A 17,736-nucleotide genomic window follows, 5' to 3' on the forward strand; every position below is an offset into this window, starting at 1 on the left:
GGAATCAAAATCTGGAAAAAGCGTATAATTTTCAGAGTTCAAGTCGAGTATTAGGTAGGTTTCTTTCTTTTGAATTACCTAGAATTTGGAGGTAGAATAAGATCAACATGAGCCTTATGTTGGAAATTTGAATGGAAACAAGAAGAGGTGGATGGAAATGACTCATTGTGAATGAGAATCGTTAGTCCCATATTAGGAGTTTTAAAATATTGTGGTGTCACAAGCATCGAAGTTGTGAATAAGGTTTGCACTCTATTTAAGGTTTTAACACTTAGAATCACTTTTTTTTTCTTGGTGTCAAAGATCGCACTAGGGTTGTCAAGGGTTGTCGATTGCTGGTAGACTAGACTAATTGTGAAAGCATAAGGGTATCAAATGCACAAATTTGTCAGAACAAGTAGCTAGAAAGTGTGAAGAAGATAGCAAGAAACTGAGGTGGCCCTGTAATTCAGGATTGTTATTCAAATTTCTTGATGTCGATTGCGAAAAAAAAGAATGTGTTATTAGTCAAATAATGGTAATCAATTTTGCTGTGTAAAATCCTGCTTGGATTTATACAATCTCTACTTTTTGGTAGAACAATAAATTTATGTTGAAGTTTGCACTATCTGGATAGTACTATCTTCATGTGAATTGAAAATAAGAGCATACTATCTTTTTGTGACTATAATGCCTTCATACCTGATTGTCATACCAAGTTGCCCTAACCCTCGTACCCACCATAGTCAGAGAGTGCCTCTTTCTTTTTTCTGATTCTTATAGAGTTGTTGGGAATTCAAATGATTGCTTTTGTTTTGGGAATTGTGAGAACACTTTGCAGTTTTGATTATAATTTTATGCTGATCTAGTTAATGATATTTTGAGTGCATGATCAATTATCTTTACAATTTTGCTAGTTCAAGATATTGGCTTTGAATATTATCTTCCTTTCATTCATCATGGTTCAGTCTCTTGTATCTCTTGTTGTCATTGAACTTGTTCTCGTCTTTCCAGGGCGAAAAGTAGCAGCCTTCTATTGGATTTGGTGGTATATTGAGTTCAATAAACTATAGTTCTGGTGAAAGGGGCAAATGAATTCGATTTTAAGTTTGACTATATTCATATGTATAATGTCATTAAGCTCGAGCCCAAGTGAACTTGAATTGTTAGTCATTTTTCCTACCATTGGAGTTATAATTAAAGATGATATCACTCATCCCAAACAATTCAGTATCGTCAGGAGCTCGTATGAGAGTCGGTTTGACTACATTAATCATGACGAAATATTTCCGGTCCCATGACCAAAAAAAAGGTAAATCATGGGAGATTTGGCTCTAGTACAGATATCAGACATCCGACGAGTCATTTTGTATCTATTGGAAATTAATCCGAAGATTTATGAGAACAAACATCCATATATGTACTAATGCCAATCCATGTAGATTTGTTTTTCCTACCATTGATCCAATTAAGCATCCCACATCAAAAACCATCGCAGTTGATCATACATGAGCTAAAAAACTATCGCCAACAACGAAGATAAAACTTATTCCCGAACAAACAGGCACCTACATCAGTGACCAAATTGTCTTCAACAAAAAAAAAACTTTTTATTTTATATTTTTTGGCGAAACAATTGTCCACAGTCACCTCTCAGGACCCCAAACATAAGCTGTTAGGAAGTGGCTTTTAAGGCACAAATAACACAGATTTGCATGAGCTGGAGCGGCTCTGCTAAGCTTTATTTAGCTAAAACAGAGGTTGAATCTCAAGTTACAATGTCAAAATAGACACTATACGTCTCATCTTTCAGGCTCAGCAAAGGCTCCAACACGAAGTTCCTCCTAACTCCCTTTGCCATGAAGCTAATCGGATTGTATTCCCTCAACCCTGTGATCGGAGTGAAGCTTGCCGCCTGCCTGAACAACTTGTCTGGCTCTGAATCAGACACACATGCCAACCGAACTGTGCTTCCGGCCGTGTTACTGATTCTGGGAGATAAAAAGCACCCTTGCTGATTGCTGGACTCCAAGGACACTCTATCTTGTTTCCCATCCAATGCTTGGACGATATTGAATACACTCTCTGGGCTAGTTGTTGTTGAAAGTGCAAGGTCATTGTTAGGGCCTTGATGTACCACTACCATCCCTGGAAGATCAAATGGTTCTAGCATCACCGAGCTCTGGTCAGTCTTCTTGCAGGGTATGACATTGCAGCCTTTTGGAGATCTGAATGTTGCATGTATGGCAGAGTTGGTTCCTTCAGCAGGCCACTCCTCCATTGTCAAGGAACCATTGGAGTTCGAGAAGACGAAGGCCTTGCTGTTGGACTCCTGCACAAGGGATACAAGTTGTGAATTATACGTAGCTGGAATCGCAGTTATCCAATCCGAGATGGAGCTAGAATTTCCGGTCTTTATGTTCCAGTCACCGGTTGTCAGGCCTGCAAGAAGGTATGGACCAAAAAGAATTGCCTGCAGGGAAGCATACTCGGGCCGGTCATCTGCCAGGGTTATAAACCAAGTGTTAAATCAAATGACTTAAGGATTCAATTGCTTTGATTCTGGTTTTAACATTAAGTTGCAAGGAAGGATTAAATAAGAATGATTGAAGGAAATGATCTAACACACTTCCGACCTTTGATGGATTCCGTCCTTAATATGAGAGGCAACACAAGGGTCAAATTGTCATTTGAAGTCCAGTTCCTTGTGACAGACAGGAATTTTTCTGAGAAAATACACTAATATTAGCTTCAACACCAAAAATATTTAATTTTTCTAGGATCTTACAATAGGTAAAACAAAAAGCTGGCATAGATGTATGTTAGAATGTGACAACTGCAAGGAGACGAGCAAAGAGGAGTGATAACAATACCTTGGAAAAATATTCATTAACCATCTAACCAGATCAATAAATCGAATTGCATCATATAGGAGCATGACTGATGGCTTTAATACCATACAGATGCTTGGTGATTGGCATAAATTCATAACCAAACAGAAATATCGACCAACTGTCTAAGTCTGACAAATAAATGGAATACATCATACCAGGAGTTAGCTTTAGATTTTCATCATTTAGAAGCACTTTTGCACCAGATAAGGATGTCCAAGATGGTATCCTCAAGTTCAACGTTGAAGTCAGACTTGACTGCATATGTGACACAAAACAATTATTGATGGATGGCTTTATGATGCACTCCGAGCACAAACATGAAGAGGAGGATTTTCATTCTTTTCTGATAGTAGTGGGTCCTATTTAGACAATATTGATATTACCAATTTACTTAGATTAATTTTCAACGTTAGCATACATCAAATTAGTTGGTATATTACAAACTAATTTAGATGATGGATAACTGCCAAGAATGGGAGTGCCATGTGAGAGAACTCTGCAATTATCAAAATTTTGAATAGTCAAAATCATTCATGAAACAGATAAAAGGTTGCTCTCACAGTACCTCATTAGCCAAGGTTGTAATTGAGACCTGCAGATAAGGATCAAAGGAGTATACTCGTTTTGTCTTCTGGCTCAGTTGAATTCCAGCAGCTCTCCAACTAAAAGAACTAGATATGTACTGTATAATATAAAGGCTTGGTATAGTTCCTTTACCCTCAAAATAAATAGAATCTCCAAGTTTTGAAAATGATTCAATTCCTGCATAAAGAAAAACATCAAAAGTCATCATCTTATGATCTTCAAGACAATTTTAAATCAAAGAGTAGTCTGCCTGCAGTAAACTTTTGAAAATAAGATAATCAGTTGTTGCAAAGTAAAAGAATAAAAAATGCTGCATAGATTGAGATAGAATGTTCACTACCAGTTCCATAACAACACCAAAATGAATCAAACTTTGTGCCCCAACCATGATAACTCATTGCCTTTGATTTTCCAGGGCCTTGAGGAAGCATGTAAATCATCACCCCTGGATCTGTTCCTCTTTGAATGCTTAACACACCATTCGTCAGTGCTCTCTCATAATAATCAGCATATGCCATCTCCTTTGTCCATCGAAATAAGTTGCGAGATACCTGTAAGAGATGCACCCGGTAAACTCTTAAAGAGAACCTAAAAGGAAATAATAAGGCTTACTCCATACAGCTCGAGTCAAAGAAAAGAAGATAAAACTAAAATATTTTGTTAAATGATATTATGAAGAATGAGCATTAATCATCCAAATGTATGTTTTCAGAACTATATCTTTTCTCAGCGCCAAATTTGAGAAAGAACTCCCAGTGTTTGTGATTGAACTATGAACTATAAAATCAGAAATCTGAACAACTTTGACACCAAGAAAAGCAAGGTTTGCTTCACCTTAAGCATGTTATAAGTAGTGCAAGATTCTTCATTTTCTGTGCCTAGCCTGTCTGCAAGACGCTTTGGGTTACACCTAGATATTTAAATGAAAGCAATCCATCAATCAATATCCATAGAATATCATGAGATTCACCATTCACAGAGTTAAACAAAAACAAGCTTTGTAACTTATGCCAGAAACTGAACTTGTTGCTAGATATAATACCAGAATTCACTGACCGAAGTTCCTCCTGTTGCATAGCTGTGGGAAGAATTCACAATATCCATAAAGAACGCACTGATATCCTGAAAGATGAAGTCACTATTGTAATTGAGAAAAGGAGTTTTATATGGCAGCAACCAGTTTGCAACCTAGGAGAACTTGATGATCATGTATCTTTGTGTAGAGAATATATAACCTAAATTCTAGATCTATTTGTATTAGAAAAAGCCAACTACCAATTCAAATGTTAACATTCAGAATTGAAGCAGGACCTTAACTAATGATGACTTATTTTGTTGATGAATTCACTACTTAGTTGCTGGTCTTTTCCAAAGAACAAACCACACATCACTGTGGTAAAGATATTGAGGTGCATTTGGCCAAGTCCAGGTTTACAAAGACCGGGAAATAGTTCTTGATTTATCTCTAGAGACCTTTATCTCTATTTTTTGTAATGTTTGAGCAATTTGATTTCTAACTCATGTCCAACAGTTATGTTGATATGTCATTTCAAACTCCTAAACCCATCAATTAGCAATATAAAGGGAACAGAAGCAATAAACAATAAAACATATACAAAGCTACATACTGTCCCTTCAGACCAGGCCCGTTGAAAAGTGAGCACGGCTGATCCAACTAGTAGGTTGATAATGTTGACAAGAAATTACAAAAAAAACCCATTCTAATAATCTAAGCAACTAGTTAATTGCATGTTTAGACTTAAAAAACCTAAATTTACCTTGTAAAGCGAATCACCTGTAATCTCATATCGCATTTGTGCTCCTATTACAATTGGAATATGTGTATTTGAATGAAAATCAGAAATGCTGTCAGCCTGCAAACAGAATAATGCAATATTTCAGGAACGGCATTGCAAATTACTAGGGTGATGACTGGTGAAGACTTCCTGTAGAGTACAATGGACATAACAACAACAAAGTAAACCACTAATTGCACTCCACAAAAACAGATTTTGAAGGTTATGTATCTCGTCACAAGACACCACAGTGGGTGCAAAATATCCCAATAGAACTTTATTTTTTCCATCCTAAATGGGTTACATTCAATCATCAGAAAAGCAGATGCACAATCTAATTGAAACAGGTGAATGACTTTGATGCAGAATGATTACCTGCACTGCAAGCAGACCGAGAAAGCACGGTTTGTCAAATAGATGGGCTAATACCAAATGCTTTGGATCTTTCTACATTCATTCCAAATAAGAAATTTTGATTTAGTAGTGACAACAAATATTCAGAGACATTAGATATCCATAAACCAACATTATTGCAAACAATTTAGAAGCTAGATAAACAGCTAAAATGACAGGTTACCGTAACACTGTAGAGTCTATACAGGACGTCATTCATCCCACCAGTTTCTTCATTAAGTGAAACCCAATGTCTTTCTATGCTATACTTGACGATAACATTCTTGACACGGTTCCCAAAGTAATCAGCCATCCTCACAACCATCTGCAATGCTTTGACATTACCAGCTAATATGTATTGGTCTAGAAGACCAGCCATGATCTGCATTTAAATCAACATATCATCTAAAAGTCCAAAACACAAGAAAGACAAACCAATATGCAATTCTTCTTGAAGAAACTTTCTTGCATTAATCATGTGAGAAAGACTCATTAGATTACCTTATGAATGGTATAATAAGGAGCCCAAACACTCATGATAGCTTCAAAACGGTCAAAAAATTCAGAAGGAAAAGCAGAAAGATATCCTGTGCCTATCTTTTTCTGGCAATCATAAAGTGCATCAACAACTAATGACATTCTCTGGTAAAGAGTCTGATTATGGGTACTAGCCCACATCTGAGCTGATGCACTCATGTAATGACCTGCAATGTTCTACAGTTAGGATATGTCACAAGAACATTAAAAAAAATATCCAAGTATTAAGAATTAAAATAAAAGAAGGAAATTCCAAGAGATACTTGGTTGACTCCATGTATATGTAAATATAACTAGCATTTAACTTGATTGAGTAATATCCTTTCTCACCCCTCCTTGTTGATAAAATTTAATATATAAATGTGGATGTTGACTTGGTCACGGAGTTAGTGAGTTCCATGATTTAGGGCCAGTAGATGTTAATGTTTGTATTATGGAGTTAGTGATTAGTGGATAAGAAGTTGGGTTAATGTTTGTATTATAGAGTTATCGATTAGTGGATGAGGAGTTAGTGATTAGTGGATGGGTTATAATTGAGGAGTTAATGGGATAGTGATTAAATTTTTTTAAGTTATGTATTAGCCTATAAATAGATTGTTTGTTCATCAAATAAAGTTAGCGAGAAAATTTTATTCCCTTTGCCTACTCTATATCCTAATTGTAATTATCTCCAAAGATGAATATACAAAAATAATTTCATTCACTTTCTTTTACCATTAAAATTTTCATGGTATCAACACATTGAAAGATCCTGAAAATTGCACATTACTGCAACAATGGGAGAAGAAAGTTTAAAGAGCAACGACTCATATCCTCAAATCTTGCATCATTATGATCATCCTGATTTGGCACTGATATCTAAATGACTCAACGGAAATAATTATGGACAATGGAGCCATGCGATGTGGATAACTCAAAGTGCCAAGAACAAAATTGGCTTTATTAATAGGACAATTGAACCACCATCAACCGCCAACGATAAGTTTCCAATATGGGAGTGTTGCAATCATATGATACTTTTACGGATCTTTAATTCTGTTGATTCTATATTGCGGGTAGTATTATCTATACAAAATCTACAGCCAAAGTATGGAGTGATCTATATGATAGGTTTTCGCAAGGGAACACACTTGAGTTTTTGAAATCTGACATGCAATTGCAGAACTTCGACAAAGATATCAATCTATGCCAATCTATAACTGTAAGATGAAGGTGCTTTGGGAGGAACTTGCTTCTTATCATGACCTAATCACTTGCACTTGTGGGGGTCTCAAAGGACTTGTTGAAACAGAAGAAGACGAGTTATACAATTCCTCATGGGATTGAATAATTCATTTTCTATGATCCGTGATTCTATACTCATGATGAATCCCTTACCAAACACTGAAAAAGTTCATGCCCTCGTCTTACAACACGAAAGATAGATTGAGGTAGATGTGAATCAAGATACGATGGACTTCATGTTATCAATTCAATTGAGTTAAAAATGTCAAAGAAGTCAATTGGTAACTCAAATAGATCAACCAACAAAAAGTCCTTCAAATGCACTCACTGTGATATGGATGGACATAATATTGATAGTTGCTTCTATATTCATGAATTTCCTCCTGGACATAGATATCATGGAAAGGATGTCAAACCACAGGGTAAGAAGCTCGCGAATTCTTCAATTATTTTCAATGTGAAAATAGAAGAGACCAAACAATTAACAACAAAGGAGTATGATCAGATCATGTCTCTTCTTCAAATGAAAACTGGTAATAAAAATCTCTTAACTCGGTAGGTATAAATTCGATTTTTACAAATAACATGTGGATGTTAAATAGTGGTGCTACCGATCACATACCTAAAAAAATCCACCTATTGAAAATAAACCTGTCTCAAAACATACTACTGTACAACTACCAAACGGAGGTCATGCTAAAATTAATTCTTGATGATATGCACCATATTTTGAATTTTAAATTGAATTTGTTTTCCATTAGCAAACTTACACAAGCCTTAGGTGGTAATGTGATGTTTTACCATTTTTGTGTGGTGCAACATTTAACTATGAAGAAGACGATTGATTGGACAAATAAAGTAATAGTTTGTACTATCTCATTAGGAATCCAAAACCAAGTGTCCAATGTTATTCATTGTATATCCAACCTATGGCATTAGCGTTTTGGACATCCTTCCATTAACTAACTTCAATTACAATTCAAAACTATCTCAAAAATTTATTTTGATTCAAAAAATGATTGTGATATTAAAATAATCTTGTTTACTTTTTCCACTAGCAATGGTAAAATTGTTGTCATGTGACCTTGTGGTCATTGGTTTACGGGAACAACATCTCGCACTACGTACAATATGCTCAATGTGGTTTGACCCTTCCCTAGAATCTTGCATTGGTGGGAGCTTCGTGTACTGGATTGCCCTTTTACCTTTTTCCACTAGCAATATTTATACTCATAAACCTTTTGAATTAATACATTAAGATATTAGATTCGTGCACCGGCCTGATCTTTTACCTTTTTCCACTAGCAATATTTATACTCATAAACCTTTTGAATTATGATATTCGTGGACCTCATAAAATTTATTCTTACTCTGGTGCTCGTTATTTCTTAACCATTGTTGATGATTATTCTCGTTGTACTTGGACTCATCTTATGCAACACAAATCTGAAACTCAATCCATAATTAAAAATTTCTTTGTTTGGGTAAACACACAATATGAATGCTCAATTAAAACCATACGGTCTATAATGGACATGAATTTCTTTCTTTGCAAAATTTTTTCAATGATAACGACACCATCTTTCATCAATCTTGCATTTTTACTCCTTGACAAAATGGGGCAGTTGAACACAAACATTGTCATCTTTTAAATGTAGCACGAGTCATTAGATTCTAAGTAATGATTCCCTTAAAATTTAGGGGGATAATTTGATGTTCGAGTGCATTGTTGCATCTTCTTTGGGTATCCATCAGGTCAAAAGGAAATATCTTCTATATGATTTGATTGAAAGAAAAATGATCACTTCTCGAGATGTTATATTCTATTTTTTCCATACTCAACCATATCCAATGATGATGAAATTAGTATCCTAACTTAGCAAAACCTATTGACATTAATATAGATACATCATTAGACTCTTCATCTGACTTTGCAAATTCTCAAATCTAGACTCAACTAATTGATCAATTAGTCTTCACCAGCAGTTTGATCCTCCAATAGAGTCAAAGACCATTCTCTGAATATATGCCCGATAAAGTTGCATACCAACTCACCTTTGAGATTACCAGATTAACCATATTACAAATGCGTCTCTTCCAGTAAATCAAGCACTCACCATCTCATATCAAGGTATGTGTCATATTCTAACCTTTCTCATGCTCATTATATTTTTGTCCATAATATTTCTAAATTGGTGAAATCAGAGACATATGAGTAATATATAGACTTGCAAGGACCCTATGATGCATTCGAGGCAAACAAGACTTGGTCTCTTATTCCCCTTTCTTCTAACCATCACCCTATTAGATGTAATGAGGGTTCAAGATCAAGTATAATTCTAATGGAGCTATTGAACGATATAAAGCTCATCTAGTTGCCAAAGGCTTCACACAACAAGAGGGTATTGATAACGATGAAACATTTACTCCGGTTGCAAAACATGTCAATCTCTTATATATTCTTGCTATTGCTTCTATTCGTGGTTGGGGGCTTCATCAAATGGGTGTTCAAAATGCATTCTCACATGGAGACCTTACAAAAGAAGTCTACATGCATCCTTCACCCGGTTTTCATCGATAAGGGAGTCACTTGTGTATCAACTCCACAAGTCTATATATGAATTAAAACAAGCTTCATAGTCATGGTTTCATAAACTTCTCTCCACCATCAACAAGTTTGGCTTTCTACAGATTATTCAATTTTTATAAAAGTGTGTGGAGATTCTTTTATGGCCATCTTATTATATGTTGATGATATTATTATTACAGGAAATTATCAAAAGTCTATCAATAACTTGAAAAGTTTTCTTGTTAGTTGCTTAAAAAAAAAGGACAGCCTGGTGCATGAAGCTCCACCCATGCGGGGACCTGAGAAAGGGTCCATTGTACGCAACCTTACTTTACCTTTTGTAAGAGGCTGTTTCCAGGATTCGAACCCGTGACCTTTAGGTCACAAAGCAACAACTTTACCGCAGCCTTGCTAGTTGCTTCAAGCTAAAATATCTTCGATAAATAAAGTATTTTCTTGGAATTATTATCAATCAACGCAAGCATACCCTTGATATTCTTCAAGAAACAGGATTACTTGGTGCTAAACTGGCTAAGTTTCCCATGGAACAATTTTTGAAACTCACTTATTTTGATGGCGACTTACTCAAAGATCCAACACATTATCAATGTCTAGTAGGAAAATTAATTTACTTGACCATCATAGGTCCGAGAATCTCATTTTCAATCAACACTCTTAGTCAATTAATACAAGAGACTAGACGACCTCATCTTGATACTACTCATTGCTTTACTCGGATACTTAAAGGGTTCACCTGGACAAGGTCTACTTTTCACTTTTGAAAAAAATAATTTAAATTTAATAGGATTTTGTGAAGCGGAATGGGCCAGCGATATTACTACACTACGATATGTGATTGGTTATTGTGTTTTTCTTGGAAAGACCCTCATTTTTGGAAAAGCAAGAAGCAAACTACTATGTCAAGGTTATCAGCCGAGGCAAAATATAGATTGACCTCAATCACTTGTGAGATAATTGGGCTGATACATGTGTTACGAGATTTGTATGTTGATCATCCTCAACCAGTGACCGTATTGTGTTAACTAGGCAGCCATACATATTATTATCAATCGTGCCTTTCATAAGAGAACAAAACATTTAAATTGATTGTTATATTGTTAGAGAAAGAATCAACAAAGGAGAAATTAAAACAGTCTACATATCATCAGCAAATTGGATTGGAGACATATTCAACAAAGCGTTAGATGAAGCAACATTTCGTCAACTTGTTGGCAAGCTGACAATTTTTTATATTCACGCTCCAACTTTAGGCGAGTATTAAAGGAGAGATTTTATTATAATAATTTATCATTATTTTTTTTTATTTCTTCAGTGATCTAAATTTATATAAAAACAATTTCATTTATTAGAGATTGAGAGAGTCATTTAGGATAGAATTTTTCTTTTCTGTATTTAGAATAGATTTTAATTATTGTACTTGTATATATATATTTGTAATTATCTCCAAACATGAATATATAGAAAAAAATTTCATCTATTTTCTTTTACTATTAAATTTTCCACAAAGTGATAGTAGTCTGCCAAGACATTGCTCCTTCTTTATAGCCACCTTTTTCTTGTAACAAAAGATCAACGGAAATATCTTCATGGAAAAAGTTCAAAAAGAAAGTATAGACTAGAAAAGCAGATAAGAAGATCAAATTGTCTTCAATTTGAAAGGAAAAAGAAGATATATATTCATATATATTGGGACAAATCCAAGCTAATCTTTCACCTTGACTTCTTAATCTAGTGAAAAAAACAATTAGAAATAAATTGTAAAATTATAACAAAGACTTAGCAGATATAGAGCTATTAACAAAGTATACTTTGAGGACCATGTATGAAAATATTAAAGGAACAGAAGAAAAGAATAAGTGGAATAAAAACAAAATGTTTTCCTAACTTTTGTATGAAGATGAATTCATATATCATTTGCACTTGGGATAAAGTGTGATAATTCCTATGGCAAATGAAGAGAAACAAATTGAATTTCCATGAGGAAATTTAAGAGTATACCCTATGTGCAAATAAGGAAATACCAAGGAAAAAAAGACAAGAAGTCGTAGTTTTTTCATAAATAACAATCTCTGTTTTTCCTTCATATGCTCCAATCTGAAGAGAAGAGAATATATGGTAATGTTGATCCAGAAGTAATATATGGATTTTTTTTGCAAGCAGCAAGGAATAAGTTAATGAGAAAACAAGTTCATAGTACCAATAAATAAAACAAGACAGCAAAATTCACAACAGTAGTAATGGAAAAAATGGTGAACTTATTAACTCCAAACACGTACCCACGAAATGCCCTCTAAGTTCTACATTTGGAGCTTCCCATCCTCCATAAGGTTGGCCAGGAGTTGACATATTAGCTTGCTTCCTGAAGCTCCAAACTAGCCGATCAACATCAAGAAGCAACAAGTACTCCAGATTAGTCTGTTGTGCTCGTCCAAACATGGTATTCTGGTCAAGGCGGACGTCATGGAGAGATACTTCACTAAGGAAATTTGCTCCTTTCTGATGCACATGAAACCTGCCAAAGCCTTTCATGTTCCGATACAACATCAGCCAGTTAAACTCCTCAATGGGGGTATCCTTGTTCAATAGCTTTCTTGGTAGCAAATCCATCCATGCTGACTCATCAGTAGGATTTAAGTGATAGTAAGAGAGCATCTCTGCTTTCCATGTTTCATTGGTAGACGTTGCAAGTTGAGCACGAACTGTGTGAGAAGATAATTGTGTAGGAATATTGGTGCATTCCTTTCCGTGGGTGAAGACCGAGGACATCAAAAGAAAGAAACCAAAGATAGAAAGCAAGCCCATAATTTTTCTTCTGATGAACAAAGCGGATCAAATTGATGAAGATAAGAATCACATGACAATTGAATTGAACTGGAAAAGAAAGAAACCGAGGTAACTAAGTAGCAAGTCTAACTTACACAACTCCTTCCTTTTTGTTAAACACTCCTCCTCAACAAGTGCCAGCGGAGCAAGTGCAGCTGAGTGATATAAAATATCATGCTCAACAAGTCACTTCACCTTGCGGTGGTTTTATAGGACAAACAGGTCAAGGAAGCAGTGTGAATTATTCAAGTAGACGCACAGTAATACTGAGAGAAAGGGAGATTATTAATACTATTTTTGTTGAAAAGATAAAAAACAAATCTAGAATCCTTTTGAATGAAAAGAGACCTGGTTCCAATTATGGAGGAGAAAGTGAAGTACGAGGGCAAAGAAGGATAAAGCTCCAAACTTTGGCCGATACGCAGAATTCCAAGCAAGGAAACTGATGCTGAGAGCGGCAATGTGGATATTTATGTCCACCAAAGAGGAAATAGAGAGGCGAACAAGAACTGGTCCCGTGAGCAAATTGAACATAGGACCTAACTTTTTCCCCTCCCTTCCCTTTTCTTTCTGGTTGCCGGAATTGTTAGGCGGCGGCGGCGAAAAGAAGAAGAATCGCGATCAGAGGAAGGATCACGGGATGGTCATCGTGTCACGAAGCCGATCAGTTGAGCAGGGATCAGTATACGCGCTCGATCGCCTCGTATTCCTCATCCACCGCACATGCCGATGCCGTCTACCTGTGACCGCGGTAAATGTGTCCACCGCAGGCCCTTTCGGCCTCTACTCGAGTAAACAAAAAGGATACCGATCGATCGTGAAAGAAGACGACGGATTTTATCGCTCGCCTCTTCGTCCATCCATCCGTGATCCGATTTAGGGGTTAAAAATAACGGTAAATCTAAACGAATGGTTAGAATGGCCAGCTAGAAAATGAAGAATTTAATTAATAAATGTCGTCTTCAAAATATAGTTAATCATTAATATAGAAATATATTTTTAAAATATTAAATATAAAAATAGATGGAAAAGAATATAATTATTTGACTGATATTATTCAGACATTCTTAATAATAATATTCTTAAAAATTAGAGAAAAGTCTATTCTAAGAGGCCCAGATTCTAATCAATTGAATCTGTTTGCACTGGATGAGTAGGCATCGTGATAGGCACTGCATTGCGTCCGAAAGGGACAGGATGAACGGCAGTAGCAGAGCTACGGCAGTAAAATAAATTAAAGGATAGCGACACACCACGCACTCGTTTGTTTGAACGTCTCTGTCGACCGACCCCGTGTTAGCATTTTAGGCGAAAACAACTCGGATAAAAAAGGCCGTCGAGGCAATGGATTGTCCCCCCGTCCCGTGAACTCCAGCCGTGCCAAGGAATCGACTGAGCACTTTGACTGCACACAAATAACATGACGACGAGAAAGAAGAAAAATAATAATAATAATAATAATATAAAATATGAATTCATGCTAAATTAGATGGATCTCAAACCCGCATAATATATTTTTTTTTTTTGTTTTCTAAAGTATGTTTCAGGATTATCTTTCCGGGAGAAAATTAATTAAAAATTGATTCAATTGGGAAGCACTTTGCCGTTACACTTTCATTCTTATTTTATTTTATTGAAGATGTCACCTCCCTATCTTAATAGTGTTCCAACTGATTAACACTCTTAATGAATGATAATGGATCGGACCTCTTGATATGCTTCATCTACCGCCTCATAGGACTGGCCGTAAATGAGACGAGTCTAGTTGAGATTTAGGATGTTTAAGCTTGTTTGATAATATAATCAAGCCGAGTTTAAAATGAACTAAGTTTTTGAAATAATTGCTCAAGCTTATCTTAGTTTATTTTTTACGAGCTTGAGCTTGTTTGAAGCTTGGTTTGAGCTTGGTTCATTTAGATATTATCGAGCTCTCAATTAAGCTTATTTGATTATTTAAATTTTTAATTATTTGATTGATTATTGAGTTTGATAATTCAAACTTATTTATTTATTTTATTTTATTATTTATTTAACATATTGATAAGAGTTTCATTGTTCATGAATGTTATCCATGAACATTGTTCATAAATATTGTTTACGAACGTTAACAAGCTGAATATATATGTGTCAAGCTTGTTTATTTTGTATATATTAAACGAACATAAGTAAACTCTTACTAAGTCGTACACTAAACTTGTTAACGAAAACTTGGTTCATTTACAATCCTACCTCCTCATTTATTATTTTTCATTCACGTAACGTAGTATTTAACTTTCATCGTCCTTCTCCTACTTAAATATCCTATATATTATTATTGGTATTTATCAAATTCGTAAGAAAAAAAGATTAAAATAAAAATTAACAAATTAAATATTATAGGAAAAAATAATAAAATATTAAAATTAATTCATCCCAACATTATTATTCTAAAAAAAAAAATAATTCAATGGAAACAATCCATGGGAGGAAATTGTGATCCTTATCAACACCTTCTCTTCTCCGAATTTCTGATGATTAATCTCAATGTGCATGCTTGGGCACACACGCCAACAAATTAATTCACAAGGAACAAATAGGTAGATAGTGCTAAGCTGTTTCAGTAATTGATCTGCCGGTGAATGATTGCCTGATTGATTGAAGATGATACATTTATTAACAAAGAAAAGACTAAATGTTCACTCCGCCTGCACAATTCACCCTGCCAGTCACATATACTTTGAACTTTTTTTTTTTTTTTTTTTTTATGTTCCAGTATAAAGGACATTGGTTAACAAAAGGATGCAAAGAAACAAACAAAGAAACAAAGAACACCTAAAAATCTGGAATCAAACAATAGTTTAAGAGAGACATTAGCATTATTCGTCGTCGGTATCCGTGAAAAACACTAGAATCGAATCGTTTAAGAGTACTTAATTAACAGGTGCATCGTCATTGTTATCTATGTATGTCTGTAAATTAAGAAACCTCCTTTCGTGTTTGATATATTTATTTATTTATATGCAGACGAAGCATATATAAGAGGCCCACGTAACTTATGGCAATTAAGACAAGCCCATAGATATTGTTGGCCTTGTAATTCTTGGTCATTCCATAACTTTACATGCGGAAGCTTGCCAAATAAACTTGCGATATATTTTTTTTCTTTTCGTCTTTTTGTGGCGGTTTACGTAAACGAATCCTTTTATTTTATTTATTTTTCAACGAGAAGCTTAGCTATACTTGAGATTTGAGTTGTCAGTATTGATCTGGTCATTATTCGTAAAAATTATTTTTTAGACAGTAAACTATAAATTTTGTCAGTAGTTGCTGAAGGAAAATTAGGAATCCATCCAAATTGATGGATTTGGAGAAAAATTGTAAAATATCGAAAATGAGTGAATCATCATAAGAGACTTTTCCGGAATTTTTAGGAATTTTTCCGGAATTTTTCGGAGACCATATGACTTCAATTACGGGGATAAAAATTGAGCCACGGGAAAACCTGTTTAGGCTACTCCATTTAAGCGAGGAAATGCTTGATTTTTTCCTTTTTATTTTCCTTTTATTTTTCTTTTTTCTTTTCCTTCCCCCGCGTGCCCGAGCTCTCACCCGACGCCTACCTACGGCAATTCCCTTCTTCTCCTCTCCCGCCGATCCTTACCGTTTCTCCCCAAACTGCATGCGACGGTTTCTCCTCCCCTCGCGTACAAAGTCGTGGCCGAGGGTTTACATCTTCGTCTCCTCCCCTTTCCTCACTGAGCATTTCTCCCGATTCTTCCTCCTCATCCATTCCGAGCCGCGCGTCGCCGACGTCTTCTCCTCGCCGACACTCGAGCACCGCCCGACATCTACTGACGCCGCCCCTCTCGTGCGACACCAAGCCACCGTTGCCCGATTTAGCCAATCTTCCCGTGCCCTAGGTCCGTCGCCGGTGCCTTGCATTCGGATCATTGCTTCGTGTGAGCAGATCTTCGATCTAGAAGGGGATCCTAGCCCTAGCCTCGACCTTTCCTCTTCATTGCCGGCTTGGATCTACTGTCTTGTGTTCTAGCTTCCATTTCACACACGGTAAGCATCCCTGGTTGTTTCCATCAATGAGCTATTAGGGTATGATTGCTACGTGTTGTTTTGGATTAGTGATCTCTATTTTTTGGTTCCACCTTGAACCGAACAGAAGGGAAGAATTCCAGGAGGTGAGGTTCTGTGTACTAGGGTATCCGGTTGGTGGACAGCAAGTGATCAGGGCAGAGAGGTAGATTCCAGTAGTGTTTCCTTGCCGGCAGCACTCCAACCAGCAACCTTATCGGCTGTGAGTCGAGGTAAGGTGTAGGGATTTAGTTACATGTTGTGGATAATGGATCTTTGTGGTAGATTATGGTGTAATTTGATCATTTAGTAGTAGATTGTGCTTAGATTTATTTGTTTAGATTAATCTAATGAGATGATTAGGGTTAAGGCAAATAACCCTAGTCAACTGTTGGCTTTATTTTAGGTTTGGATTATTAATCTAATGTGTTAATTGGAGATTAGGTAACTAACCCTAATTAACCGTTGGATTTAATTTAGGTAGGTTGAGGATTATGGTTTAGGGGTTTTCCCTAAATTATTTTTGAGGATTTTTATTTAGCTATTCATTTGAGTTGTAGCTAAATAAAATTGTATATATATTGGTGACACAGGACTTTGACGCGAGACGAGCATCTCGACGTCGGATTTGGACTAGATTGGATCCTCTTATTGGAGGCGGGTACCTTGACTTATCTATTTTGATATGTCATATTGATATGCTTAGTAATTTTTAACAAATAGTAATATTTATGTTCACTGTTGCATCGGTATATCATTATCTATTACCTGAGCATGCTGTATTTATTTCCTGCTGTTGCATTCATGTTTCTTTGATTATATATAACCTTAAGGTAATGACATACCATGC

The 17,736-nt window shown here is 35.7% G+C and overlaps 1 protein-coding gene across 2 annotated transcripts; it reads right to left on the reverse strand.

Annotated features, from left to right (window-relative positions):
• Positions 1-1,569: 1,569 nt before the first annotated feature.
• On the reverse strand, positions 1,570-13,680 carry LOC121974754. Of its 2 annotated transcripts, XM_042525963.1 has the most exons (14): positions 13,170-13,679; positions 12,917-13,087; positions 12,275-12,810; positions 6,149-6,351; positions 5,832-6,029; positions 5,630-5,701; positions 5,237-5,332; positions 4,501-4,580; positions 4,293-4,368; positions 3,799-4,009; positions 3,439-3,635; positions 3,029-3,128; positions 2,616-2,705; positions 1,570-2,481 (listed from the first exon to the last, which is right to left on the reverse strand). In XM_042525963.1, exons 3-14 carry the CDS (start codon positions 12,798-12,800, stop codon positions 1,748-1,750), a joined length of 2,583 nt encoding a protein of 860 aa, XP_042381897.1. In that variant the 5' UTR covers positions 12,801-12,810; positions 12,917-13,087; positions 13,170-13,679; the 3' UTR covers positions 1,570-1,747. The 2 variants fall into 2 exon arrangements, with proteins under 2 accessions (XP_042381897.1, XP_042381898.1); XM_042525964.1 differs by having other exon boundaries at positions 12,275-13,087; positions 13,170-13,680.
• Between the last annotated feature and the right edge of the window lie 4,056 nt (positions 13,681-17,736).

Source organism: Zingiber officinale, chromosome 4B (assembly GCF_018446385.1).
Source record: "Zingiber officinale cultivar Zhangliang chromosome 4B, Zo_v1.1, whole genome shotgun sequence".
Lineage (NCBI taxonomy): Eukaryota > Viridiplantae > Streptophyta > Magnoliopsida > Zingiberales > Zingiberaceae > Zingiber > Zingiber officinale.

Bases quoted from the DNA above. Each gene is read 5' to 3' on its own strand.
- LOC121974754 (XM_042525964.1), bottom strand. From the start codon at position 12,800: ATGGGCTTGCTTTCTATCTTTGGTTTCTTTCTTTTGATGTCCTCGGTC. The intron at 4,369-4,500 runs GTATTATATCTA...TTAAATATCTAG, and splicing joins ACTTCGGTCAGTGAATTCTG to GTGTAACCCAAAGCGTCTTG. The intron at 4,010-4,292 runs GTGAAGCAAACC...CATCTCTTACAG, and splicing joins CTACTTATAACATGCTTAAG to GTATCTCGCAACTTATTTCG.